At 43.8% G+C, this 13634-nt stretch overlaps 1 protein-coding gene across 2 annotated transcripts in view; it reads right to left on the reverse strand.

The window, feature by feature from the left end:
• Window positions 1-13634, reverse strand: part of rad18 (RAD18 E3 ubiquitin protein ligase) — a 107571-nt gene that overhangs the window by 53628 nt on the left and 40309 nt on the right. For both annotated transcript variants that reach the window (XM_061922696.1, XM_061922695.1), the window contains exon 5: window positions 12312-12691. In XM_061922696.1, coding sequence (XP_061778680.1) covers window positions 12312-12691 — 380 coding nt within the window. The remainder of the gene's footprint in view (window positions 1-12311; window positions 12692-13634) is intronic.

Genomic DNA, 13634 nt, shown 5'->3' on the forward strand with positions numbered 1-13634 from the left:
GAGGATTTTCCCCTCGAGCAGTCCCGCGATGAAACTCTGCGCGCAGCCTGGGATCAGGTAGATTACATCGACGGTCAGCTGGTGCGCCCGGGGAAAACACGGGTATTCCCCCACTTTACCATTATTAGAGATAGGCTATACCGAGTGAGCCGTGACACTCAAACGGGTGAAGAACACATCCAGTTGCTGGTGGTGGGACCCCGCCGGGAAATGGTTTTCCAGGCGGGGCATTGCAATCCCCTCGCAGGCCACATGGGGTACGATAAAACACTTAATCGGGTCATGGTCCGGTTCTATTGGCCAGGCATCCGGGCGGACATACGCCGATGGTATGCTGCCAGTCAAGGCTGCCAGCTGGTTAACCGGGCGGCCATCCCAAAGGCCCCTTTGCGTCCATTACCGCTCATGGAGGTCCCATTCGATAGAATTGGAATGGACCTCATCGGACCATTTCACCTAAGCACACAGGAATATCGATTTGGGTTAGTCCTAGTGGATTACACAACCCACTATCCCGAAGAAGTGCCGCTGTGCTCCATCTCTGCAAAGAGTGTAGCACAAGCACTGTTTCAGGTCATCTGTTCAAACTGATGAACATTTTTTTTTGCAAATAATCATTAACTTTAGAATTTGATGCCAGCAACACGTGACAAAGAAGTTGGGAAAGGTGGCAATAAATACTGATACAATTGAGGAATGGTCATCAAAAACTTATTTGGGACATGTCACAGGTGTGGAGGCTAATTGGGAACAGGTGGGTTCCATTATTGGGTGTAAAAAATAGCTTCCCAAAAAATGCTCAGTCTTTTACCAGAAAGGATGGGGTGAGGTACACCCCTTTTTTTCACAACTGCATGAGCAAATAGTCAAACAGTTTGATAACAACGTTTCTCAAAGTGCAGTTGCAAATTTAGGGATTTCAACATCTACGGTGCGTACTATCATCAAAAGGTTCAGAGAATCTGGATAAATCACTCCACGCAAGCGGCAAGGCCGGAAACCAACATTGAATAACTGTGACCTTCGATCCCTCAGACGGCACTGTATCAAAAAACGACATCAACCTCTAAAGGATATCACCACATGGGCTCGGAAACACTTTTAGAAAACCACTGTCACTAAATACAGTTTGTCGCTACATCTGTAAGTGCAAGTTAAAACTCTACAATGCGAAGCGAAAGGCATTTATCAACAACATCCAGAAACGCCGCTGGCTTCTCTGGGCCCGAGATCATCTAAGATGGACTGATGCAAAGTGGAAAAGTGTTCTGTGGTCTGACAAGTCCACATTTCAAATTGTTTTTGGAAATATTCGACATTGTGTCATCCAGACCAAAGGGGAAGTGAACCATCCAGACTGTTATCGACGCAAAGTTCAAAAAGAAGATGGCCGCTATGCTGGAGAAACATCAAGTGTTTATTCATATCTATGATGAAAGGTCCATGACAGTTCCCTGGGATTAAAAAGAAAGGAAATCACGTTTTCCTGGGGGTATCATGGCTGAACAAGTAAGTCTTACATAATAATCTCTCCGATTTAATATATGGAGCTAGCTTTTTTTTTTAAATACATATTTTTAACTCTGCCATCTATACTAATCTGGGCTGATATCTAATTTTCCATAGTTTAAGTTGTTTGCAGAAACGTTAATACTTTTTATAGTAATATTAAAACCATATTCATTAATTGTAGTGATAACCTGTCCTTCATTATTCTACTAAAATAGTAATTGCAATCATATCAATAATTAAGCCCATATGCTAGTCATGTGGTCCTGATTTGAAATACGCATAGATAGGTGGTTTCGAGTAGACTCTGGTGTAAACTTAAAGTAGATAGAGGAAAGAAAATTAATAGTCCCACATTGTGGCATACATTCAATATTTACATATACAAATATTAAATAAATAAAAATATTTTTTAAAACAGACAAGTGAGGAAAGAAAACATATTTGAAAATATAATTTACATCATTGACTGACATCTGTCGACTGGTTGTATGTGTAAGATAGACAGACAACATTCACACTCTATTATATATATATATATATATATATATATATATATGTATGTATGTATGTATGTATATATACCGTATTTCCTTGAATAGCCGCCGGGGCGCTAATTAATTTAAAACCTCTTCTCACTACTGCGCTTATTCAAGGCATAAGGTAATAGTAAGCAGGCGTTAATAATTTTAAAACCTCTTCTCACCCCTGCGCTTACATGCAGTAAAAAGTTGAGTGCGATTAAAAAAAAAAATTAATAAAAAAAATTTCTGCAGCCACGGCCTAGTGGTTGGGGACCATTTCTCTACATGTCGTCGCGCCCACCTTTACACCATGCTGTCTGCGTGCCAGACGGACGCATGCATTTCGCTGCTTCTCATACGAGATTGCAATGCATACTTGGTCAACAGCCATACCTTTGACACTGATGGTTGTGATATAAACAACTTTAACACTCTTACTAATATGCGCCACACTCTGTGAACCCACAACAAACACATTTCTGGAGAACATCGGCTCTGTAACACATAATAAACGCAACATAAGAAATACCCAGAATGCCATGCATCCATGACTCTTGGCTATATTATACACGCGCCCCCCAACCCCGCCCACCTCGACCGACGCACGGAGGGGGGGGGGGGGTGCATTTTGAAAATGATGATGGGGGAAGTGTCACTCGTGACGTCACAAGTTTGACCAGGCGGTAATACTATCCATCCATCCATCCATCCATCCATCCATCATCTTCCGCTTATCCGAGGTCGGGTCGCGGGGGCAACAGCCTAAGCAGGGAAACCCAGACTTCCCTCTCCCCAGCCACTTCGTCTAGCTCTTCCCGGGGGATTCCGAGGCGTTCCCCGTGGCCTCCAACCGGTTGGACGTGCCCTAAACACCTCCCTAGGGAGGCGTTCGGGTGGCATCCTGACCAGATGCCCGAACCACCTCATCTGGCTCCTCTCGATGTGAAGGAGCAGCGGCTTTACTTTGAGGTCCTCCCGGATGGCAGAGCTTCTCACCCTCTCTCTAAGGGAGAGCCCCGCCACACGGCGGAGGAAACTCATTTCGGCCGCTTGTACCCGTGATCTTATCCTTTCGGTCATGACCCAAAGCTCATGACCATAGGTGAGGATGGGAACGTAGATCGACCGGTAAATTGAGAGCTTTGCTTTCCGGCTCAGCTCCTTCTTTACCACAACGGATCGGTACAACGTCCGCATTACTGAAGACGCCGCACCGATCCGCCTGTCGATCTCACGATCCACTCTTCCCTCACTCGTGAACAAGACTCCTAGGTACTTGAACTCCTCCGGTTGGGGAGGAGACTCCTCCACTTGGGGCAGGGTCTCCTCCCCAACCAGAGATGGCATTCCACCCTTTTCCAGGCGAGAACCATGGACTCAGACTTGGAGGTCCTGATTCTCATTCCGGTCGCTTCACACTCGGCTGCGAACCGATCCAGCAAGAGCTGAAGATCCCGGTCAGATGAAGCCATCAGGACCACATCATCTGCAAAAAGCAGAGACCTAATCCTGCGGTTACCAAACCGGAACCCCTCAACGCCTTGACTGCGCCTAGAAATTCTGTCCATAAAAGTTATGAACAGAATCGGTGACAAAGGACAGCCTTGGCGGAGTCCAACCCTCACTGGAAATGTGTTCGACTTACTGCCTGCAATGCGGACCAAGCTCTGGCACTGATCGTACAGGGAACGGACCGCCACAATAAGACAGTCTGATACCCCATACTCTCTGAGCACTCCCTACAGGACTTCCCGAGGGACACGGTCGAATGCCTTCTCCAAGTCCACAAAGCACATGTAGACTGGTTGGGCAAACTCCCATGCACCCTCAAGAACCCTGCCGAGAGTACAGAGCTGGTCCACAGTTCCACGACCAGGACGAAAACCACACTGTTCCTCCTGAATCCGAGGTTCGACTATCCGGCGTAGCCTCCTCTCCAGTACACCTGAATAAACCTTACCGGGAAGGCTGAGGAGTGTGATCCCACGATAGTTGGAACACACCCTACGGTCCCCCTTCTTAAAGAGAGGAACCACCACCCCGGTCTGCCAATCCAGAGGTACCGCCCCCGATGTCCACGCGATGCTGCAAAGTCTTGTCAACCAAGACAGCCCCACAGCATCCAGAGCCTTAATGAACTTCTGGCGGCTTTCATCCACCCCTGGGGCCTTGCCACCGAGGAGCTTTTTAACTACCTCAGCGACCTCAGCCCCAGAAATAGGAGAGTCCACCACAGATTCCCCAGGCACTGCTTCCTCATAGGAAGACGTGTTGGTGGGATTGAGGAGGTCTTCAAAGTATTCCTTCCACCTATCCACAACATCCGCAGTTGAGGTCAGCAGAACACCATCCGCACCATACACGGTGTTGATAGTGCACTGTTTCCCCTTCCTGAGGCGGCGGACGGTGGTCCAGAATCGCTTCGAAGCCGTCCAGAAGTCGTTTTCCATGGCTTCCCCGAACTCCTCCCATGTCCGAGTTTTGCCTCCGCGACCGCTGAAGCTGCGCACCGCTTGGCCTTTCGGTACCTGTCCACTGCCTCCGGAGTCCTATGAGCCAAAAGGACCCGATAGGACTCCTTCTTCAGCTTGACGGCATCCCTCACCGCTGGTGTCCACCAAGGGGTTTTAGGATTGCCGCCCCGACAGGCACCAACTACCTTGCGGCCACAGCTCCGATCTGCCGCCTCGACAATAGAGGTGCGGAACATGGTCCACTCGGACTCAATGTCCAGCACCTCCCTCGTGACATGTTCAAAGTTCTTCCGGAGGTGGGAATTGAAACTTTGTCTGACAGGAGACTCAACCAGACGTTCCCAGCAGACCCTCACAATGCGTTTGGGCCTCCCAGGTCTGTCCGGCATCCTCCCCCACCATCGCAGCCAACTCACCACCAGGTGGTGATCGGTAGAAAGCTCCGCCCCTCTCTTCACCCGAGTGTCCAAAACATAAGGCCGCAAATCCGATGACACAACTACAAAGTCGATCATGGAACTGCGGCCTAATGTGTCCTGGTGCCAAGTGCACATATGGACACCCTTATGTTTGAACATGGTGTTTGTTATGGACAAACTGTGACGAGCACAAAAGTCCAATAACAAAACACCACTCGGGTTCAGATCCGGGCGGTCATTCTTCCCAATCACGCTCACGTTGGCAACGACAGTGAAACCTGGAGAGGCGGTAATACTAAGCATGCGCAAATATTTTTGGTAAACGAGTTTGACCCGGCAGTAATTCAAGGCAAGCGCATACTATATGCCCTGCGGCAATTCAAGGAAATACGGTATACATACATACATACATACATACATACACATATATATATATATATACTATATGCCCTGCGGCAATTCAAGGAAATACGGTATACATACATACATACATACATACATACATATATATATATATATATATATATATATATATATATATATATATATATATAGTGTGAATGTTGTCTGTCTATCTGTGTTGGCCCTGCGATGAGGTTGCGACTTGTCCAGGTCGTACCCCGCCTTCCGCCCGATTGTAGCTGAGATAGGCGCCAGCGCCCCCGGCGACCCCAAAAGGGAATAAGCGGTAGAAAATGGATGGATGGATATATATATATTCTCAATTTCCCCCAGGGATCAATAATGTACTTTATATTCTTTTATTCTATTCTATATATATTAGGGGTGTAACGGTACACAAAAATTTCTGTTTGGTACGTACATCGGTTCAGATGTCACGGTTTGATTCATTTTCGGTACAGTAAGAAAACAACAAAATATAAATTTTTTGATTATTTATTTAACAAATTTGTTAAATCTTCCTCCAAAAATATTTTTCTTAGTGTAATATTTGATGTGAAACAATCGGAAACTTAGATTGGTCAATAATCCATAAGAACATTGATTTTGATTCAATATTATGTTTTGAGCAATGACAGTTTGAAAGAAAAAAAAACAGCTTTGTTTTATTAGTCAACGTTGCAACTTTTTCTAAATTACATTTAGCCTTTAAGCTTTTTTATTTCACTTTTGTTTATGTTTTTGTTTATTTTAATGGTATTTTTAGAATGTGCCGTGAGCCTTTAAAACATTAGCTGTGGGCCGCAAATGGCTTTCTGGGCACACTTTTGACACCCCTGCTATAGATGATAAAAAATAAAATGTGATAAATCTATGGGTAAAAAGCAGAGCCTGGCGACGCATGCGTGTTTATCATATCTCTCACGCTCTCTCTGTCTCCACCCCTCCCTCACGAATGCTGCTGCGCGCACAACTTTTTTTTTGTTTTTAACCCCTTCTTAACCCTCAACGTACATTGAAAATACAAGCAACCATAACTCGAAATGCCGGACATTCGAGGCATTTAAGACACTCCACCTGGACAGCTCTGCAAAGAGGACATATCCCGTGAAAAGAGGTATGGTCAGTCAATCATAGCCCAGTCGTTGCAAGCATGCCGTGTGTTGTTGTTTTTTTGATTGATTGAAACTTTTGTTAGTAGATTGCACAGTACAGTACATATTCCGTACAATTGACCACTAAATGGTAACACCCGAATAAGTGTTTCAACTTGTTTAAGTCGGGGTCCACGTGAATCAATTCATGGTGCCTCGGTGTGCATTGTTTACACGACGTGCGGCGCTACTTAATATGTCCGTGTCGTTCGGTACACCTCCGAACCGAAACCCCCGTACCGAAACGGTTCAATACAAATACACGTACCGTTACACCTCTATTATATATACAAACCACGTTTCCTAATGAGTTGGGAAATTGTGTTAGATGTAAATATAAACGGAATACAATGATTTGCAAATCCTTTTCAACCTATATTCAGTTGAATGCAGTACAAAGACAAGATATTTGATGTTCAAACTCATAAACTTTTTTTTTTCTTGCAAATAATAATTAACTTAGAATTTCATGGCTGCAACACGTGCCAAAGCATTTGGGAAAGGGCATGTTCACCACTGTGTTACATCACCTTTTCTTTTAACAACACTCAATAAACGTTTGGAAACTGAGGAAACTAATTGTTGAAGCTTTGAAAGTGAAATTCTTTCCCATTCTTGTTTTATGGAGAGCTTTACTCGTTCAACAGTCCGGGGTCTCCGCTGTCGTATTTTACGCTTCATAATGCGCCACACATTTTTGATGGGATGACAGGTCTGGATTGCAGGCGGGCCAGGAAAGTACCCGCACTGTTTTACTATGAAACCACGCTGTTGTAACACAAGGCTTGGCATTGTCTTGCTGAAATAAGCAAGGCCGTCCATGATAACGTTGCTTGGATGACAACATATGTTGCTCTAAAACCTGTATGTAGCTTTCAGCATTAATGGTGCCTTCACAGACGTGTAAGTTACCCATGCCTTTGGAAACTAATACACCCCCATACCATCACAGATGCTGGCTTTGAACTTTGCGCCTATAACAATCTGGATGGTTATTTTCTTCTTTGTTCCAGAGGACACCACGTCCACAGTTTCCAGATATAATTTGAAATGTGGACTTTTCAGACCACAAAACACTTTTACACTTTGCAGCAGTCCATCTTAGATGAGTTCGGGCCCAGCGAAGCCACCAGCGTTCCCTGGTTATGTTGATAAATGGGTTTTGCTTTGATGGGCAGAGTTTTAACTTGCACTTACAGATGTAGCAAACAACTGCAGTTACTGACAGTGGTTTTATGAAGTGTTCCTGAGCCCATGTGGTGATATCCTTTACACACTGATGTCGGTTTTTGATGCAGTACCGCCTGAGGGACCAAAGGTCCGTAATATCGTCGCTTATGTGCAGTGATTTCTCCAGATTCTCTGAACCTTTTGAGGATATTACGGACTGTAGATGGTAAAATCCCTAAATTCCTTGCAATAGCTCGTTGAGAAACTTTTCGAAAATGTGCTTAAAAATTGGTGACCCTCCCCCCATCCTTGTTTGTGAATTACTTAACATTTCATGGAAGCTGCTTTTATACCCAATCATGGCACCCACCTGTTCCCAATTAGCCTGCACACCTGTGGGATGTTCCAAATAAGTGTTTGATGAGAATTTCTCAACTTTATCAGTATTTATTGCCACCTTTCCCAACTTCTTTGTCACGTGTTGCTGGCATCAAATTCTAAAGTTAATGATTATTTGCAGAAAAAAAAAAGTTTCAGTTTGAACATCAAATATGTTGTCTTTGTAGCATATTCAACTGAATATGGGTTGAAAATGATTTTCAAATCATTGTATTCCGTTTATATTTACATCTAACACAATTTCCCAACTCATATGGAAACAGGGTTTGCATATATATATATAAATATATATATATATACATATATATACACACATATATATATACATATATACATATATATACACATATATACAGTATATATATATATATATACATATATATACACATATATATATATATACATATATATATATATATATATATATATACATACATACCTACATACATACATATATATATATATATATGTATATGTATGTGTATAGGGGCAGCATGGTGGAACAGAGGTTAGTGTATGTGCCTCACAATATGAAGGTCCTGAGTAGGGATGGGGATCTTTCTGTGTGGAGTTTGCATGTCCTTCCCGTGACTGCGTGGGTTCCCTCTGGGTACTCGGGCTTCCTCCCGCCTACAAAAACATGCACGTGGGGATAGGTTGTTTTGTGCTCGCGGGGTGGATGCAAAGGATTCTGGGTATTTGTTGTGTTGCGTTTATATTGTGTTACTGTGAGGATTTTCTCCCGAAATGTGTTCGTCATTCTTCTTTTGTGTGGGTTCAAGAGGACGCAAATAGCATTCCGTGAATGGCGGGCGCGATGTCGTTCAAGAGGACATTAAGAGTAATATCATCACGACACGCCCTTGATATTGTAGTCCGAGTGAAATTTGGAGAACGTTGACTCCGGGTGATGTCCGGGAGAGGCATTGAATTCCGGATTCTCCCCGCAACAATCTGGGGGGTCGGCGATTGTGCAGCTGAGCCGCATCAGAGTTGCCAAAGACCCACATGCGGCTCCGGACCCGCGGGTTGCTGACCCCTGTTCTATAGAATGATTGCCGGCGGTCACCCAGTTAATAAGTATCAAGGCGTGCTACAAAGCCATTGGCTTTGTCACCTTCTAGAGCATGTACGAGCTGATTGTCAGTCCAGTAACATGTTGTGTGTGGCTTTCGCAGACACACGCACATGACTGCAAGGCATACTGGGTGACACAGAGTACACTAATGGTTGTGATATAAAAAATGTTAACACTTAGTAATATGTGCCACGATGTGAAGCCACACCAATCAAGAATGACAAACACATTTCTGGAGAACATCCTCACAGTAACACAACATAAACGCAATACAACAAAAACCCAGAATCCTTTGCATCCATGACACTTCCTATTTTATACACCCCGCTAGAAGCAAACTCCGCCACTCCCCACCCCCCCGTGCGTCGGTAAGGTGGGCGGGGTTGGGGGGCGCAGGGGTGTAAAATATATTCAGGAATTGTCACGGATGCAAAGGATTCTGGGTATTTGTTGTGTTGTGTTTATATTGTGTTACTGTGAGGGTTTTCTCCAGAAATGTGTTCGTCATTCTTCTTTTGTGTGGGTTCACAATGTGGCGCATATTAGTAGGAGTGTTAAAGTTGTTTATATCACAACAGTCAGTGTACTCTGTGTCACCCAGTATGCCTTGCAATCTCATACATGTGCCGATAGAAGCAGCGAAATGCATGTGTCAGGTCGGCACGCAAAAAGCATACCGTGAATAGCGGCCGCGATGACGTTCAAGAGGACGCAAATAGCATTCCGTGAATGGCGGGCGCGATGTCGTTCAAGAGGACGTTAAGAGTAATATCATCACGGCACGCCCTTGATATTGTAGTCCGAGTGAAATTTGGAGAACGTTGACTCCGGGTGATGTCCGGGAGAGGCATTGAATTCCGGATTCTCCCCGCAACAATCTGGGGGGTCGGCGATTGTGCAGCTGAGCCGCATCAGAGTTGCCAAAGACCCGCATGCGGCTCCGGACCCGCGGGTTGCTGACCCCTGTTCTATAGAATGATTGCCGGCGGTCACCCAGTTAATAAGTATCAGGGCGTGCTACGAAGCCATTGGCTTTGTCACCTTCTAGAGCATGTACAAGCTGATTGTCAGTCCAGTGACATGTTGTGTGTGGCTTTCGCAGACACACGCACATGACTGCAAGGCATACTGGGTGACAGAGTACACTAATGGTTGTGATATAAACAATTTTAACACTTAGTAATATGCGCCACGCTGTGAAGCCACACCAAACAAGAATGACAAACACATTTCTGGAGAACATCCTCACAGTAACACAACATAAACGCAATACAACAAAAACCCAGAGGACGTTCTCCAGAAATGTGTTTGTCATTCTTGTTTGGTGTGGCTTCACAGCGTGGCGCATATTACTAAGTGTTAAAAATTGTTTATATCACAACCATTAGTGTACTCTGTGTCATCCAGTATGCCTTGCAGTCGTGTGCGTGTGACTGCGGAAGCCACACACAACATGTTGCTGGACTGACAATCAGCTCGAACATGCTGTTGAATGCGACAAAGCCAATGGCTTCGTAGCACGCCCTGATACTTATTAAGTGGGTGACTGCCGGCAGTCATTCTAGAGAATGTTTGCATCTCCTATTGTCTTCTTCGCTTTGTGACACGGGTTTAAATAGCTTTTGAGTGGTAATGGTGGCCGACCTCTGATGTATTTCAACGAGCGGGTGGCGGGCGGTTGCGGTTCTGATAAAATGTTCGTTCGGGTGGACGGCGGGTGGATGACTACTTTGGTGATGCGGTTGCGGATGATATAATCGCCTATCTGCGCATCTCTAATATATATATATATATATATATATATATATATACATATATACATATATACACACACACACAACCACTCTTCATTCTCTTGCGGGTGACTTTTCAAATTATGCTACCAATTAGCGACTTGTCCAGGTGTACGCCGCCTTCCGCCCGATTGTAGCTGAGATAGGCGCCAGCGCCCCCCGCGACCCCAAAAGGAAATAAGCGGTAGAAAATGGATGGATGGATTAGTAGTGCTGCTACTTTTTGCAGCGACGCCTGTGCCGCATAATTGTTCAACATATTCCCGCTTGAAGCCAAACCACCCCCAGATGATGCACCCCGTGCTGTTTTTCTTGGAAATTAATTCTTCCTCCATTTTTTACCTGATTCGCACCTTCTCTCTTTCGTATTACCACTCGCAACAGACCGTTAGCATCACAGCTTAAGTTACCATGTAGCTACCTCTCTGCTCAGGGAGGGCGTGTGACGTTGCACACATGACGTATGTAAGAAGGTGCGCTTATTTATGTCTCTGTGAGAAGGAGAGACAAGAGAGTGGAAAACGCATGTAGCATAATGCCCGCAACTAAAAGCAACTGTGTGAGAAAATATACTCGAATATCACAATATAGTAATTTTCTGTATCGCACAGAGACAAACCTGCCATATATTGAGGGTATCGATATATCGCCCATTACAGGTGACCACCACTTGAAACTCATCGAGAGAATGCTAATTTGGAGAAACTAGAATATAAAACACGTTTTCAGTTATTTCACCTTTTTTTGTTAAGTACATGACTCCACATATGTCCGTTCATAGTTTTGATGCCTTCAGTGACAGACAGTATAGTCACTGAAAATAGTTATGGAAATAGAGAAAACACATTGAATGAGGAAGTGTTTCCATGAATTGAATAACGTGGACCCCGACTTAAACAAGTTGAAAAGCTTTTTCGGGTGTTACCATTTAGTGGTCAATTGTACGGAATATGTACTGAACTATGCAATCTACTCATAAAAGTTTCAATCGATCAATCAATCAATCAAAAGTCCAAGCTTTTGACTAGTACTATACAAGACATGTACAGTGATAATTTTAGCCTGTCAATAGGACTTATTATAAATAAATACAAAAATGTATAGTTAATATATAGTGTTGGTATCGTCGATCTTATGCATTGATGTATCGGAATCGGCAGCACTGATCTGAACTTCACAAGTTTTTGTTAATTAACTGTCAATCGTAACAACCGAGTTGGATATAAATGCTCCTGAAAACCAGCGACCTATGTAATGAACATTTTGTTTTTGATTTATTTCTTTGGTCAGTTAGAAATTTCTGGGGAATATAGCTATGTTATGCAAACACAAATGTCCACTTTGAGGTATGCTGGTTTTCGGGAGGATACACAGGTTGTTAGCAATTACCTTTGATTACGAGAGTCTCATTATTTGGCAGCAATGATGAAGAATGAGGCCTGTCTTCCGCAGTGCTGATGCTGGGCAACGCCATGTCTGCCTGTGAGAATGATGCTTCCTCCGCATCCATGGTCTCTTCCTTCACAGTCATCGTGTTTGTATCTGTGTAAAAGTTACCATTGTTTGTGCGTTTACTCCTCCTCTGAACAACTGGTGTGGCATCCTTGTCGTTTTCAGCGCAAGACGTTTTGGGCCTCTTCTGGAAAAAATTGCTCATGACAGAGCTCTTGCATTTCTGGCTTTTGTCTCTGGGAGTTTTACACTTCACCAAGGTTGGGCTTTTTGGGGACATCGGTGGGGATTCAAAGTGGGTTTTTGACAATTGTTGTCTGGAAAAAGGAGAAAGGCAAAGTGCACGTGAAATAAAATGTGTGCATGGAGTGACGAGGAGACAGTCATACAATTTTAAGCACAGTCATGCTTCTCCCACAAATCAACAACAGAAAAAAACATACTCTCTTTGCATAGATGAGCACAGTTACAATGACGCCAAATGACTTAAGGATAATCCTTTGCAACAGACCATGACCATGGCGACACATTGTCTACGGTCTTGAAAATGTGGGGAGGCAAACAAATGGCAGCAGGTCCATTACATAGCAATAAAATGGAACCAATGAGGTGTGCAACACTTTGCTTTCCATATTTATAACATTATACTTGAACTTTTTGCCCCCCATTAGCACGGACTTGTATGCAAACCTTCCAGCACGAAAAGACACTGTCAACTCCCAACAAAGACATCGGTGAAAGACACAACATTTAAAAAGTTAGTATGAACTTTTGTACAATTACTTATTTCATGTCATTCCTAATGTGGAGTAAAGTATTTATATCAACTAAAAGGGATGATATAGTACAGGGGTGGGCAAACTACGGCCCGCGGGCCACCTCCGGCCTGTTGATTTTTTTGATCCAGCCCAACAAAAAATGAAATATAATTGAGCAAATTGTGTAATAATTAGGACCACATTAATTGTCCTGTATTACCAAGTAATTCTACAAAGTGGCGCAATAGGACTGCAGTATGCTTGATTGATTGCACAGCCAAGGTACACTTTCTCTACTGCTACTGCTCTGAGGGCAGAACCAATCTGCAACAATGCTAAAGAAAAAAAAAGTTGACAGCAAATGCCAGGTGTTTTAATAAGGAAAAGACAACTAAATACTTTTTTACTGAAGTCCAGTCAAAGGCTGTATGTCTTATTTGCCAATAAACCATCAAGGTTTTAAAGGAATACAACCTAAGTTGTCATTTTTCCACCAAGCACG

This window comes from Nerophis ophidion, linkage group LG16, assembly GCF_033978795.1.
Source record: "Nerophis ophidion isolate RoL-2023_Sa linkage group LG16, RoL_Noph_v1.0, whole genome shotgun sequence".
In the NCBI taxonomy this organism is placed as follows: Eukaryota; Metazoa; Chordata; class Actinopteri; order Syngnathiformes; family Syngnathidae; genus Nerophis; species Nerophis ophidion.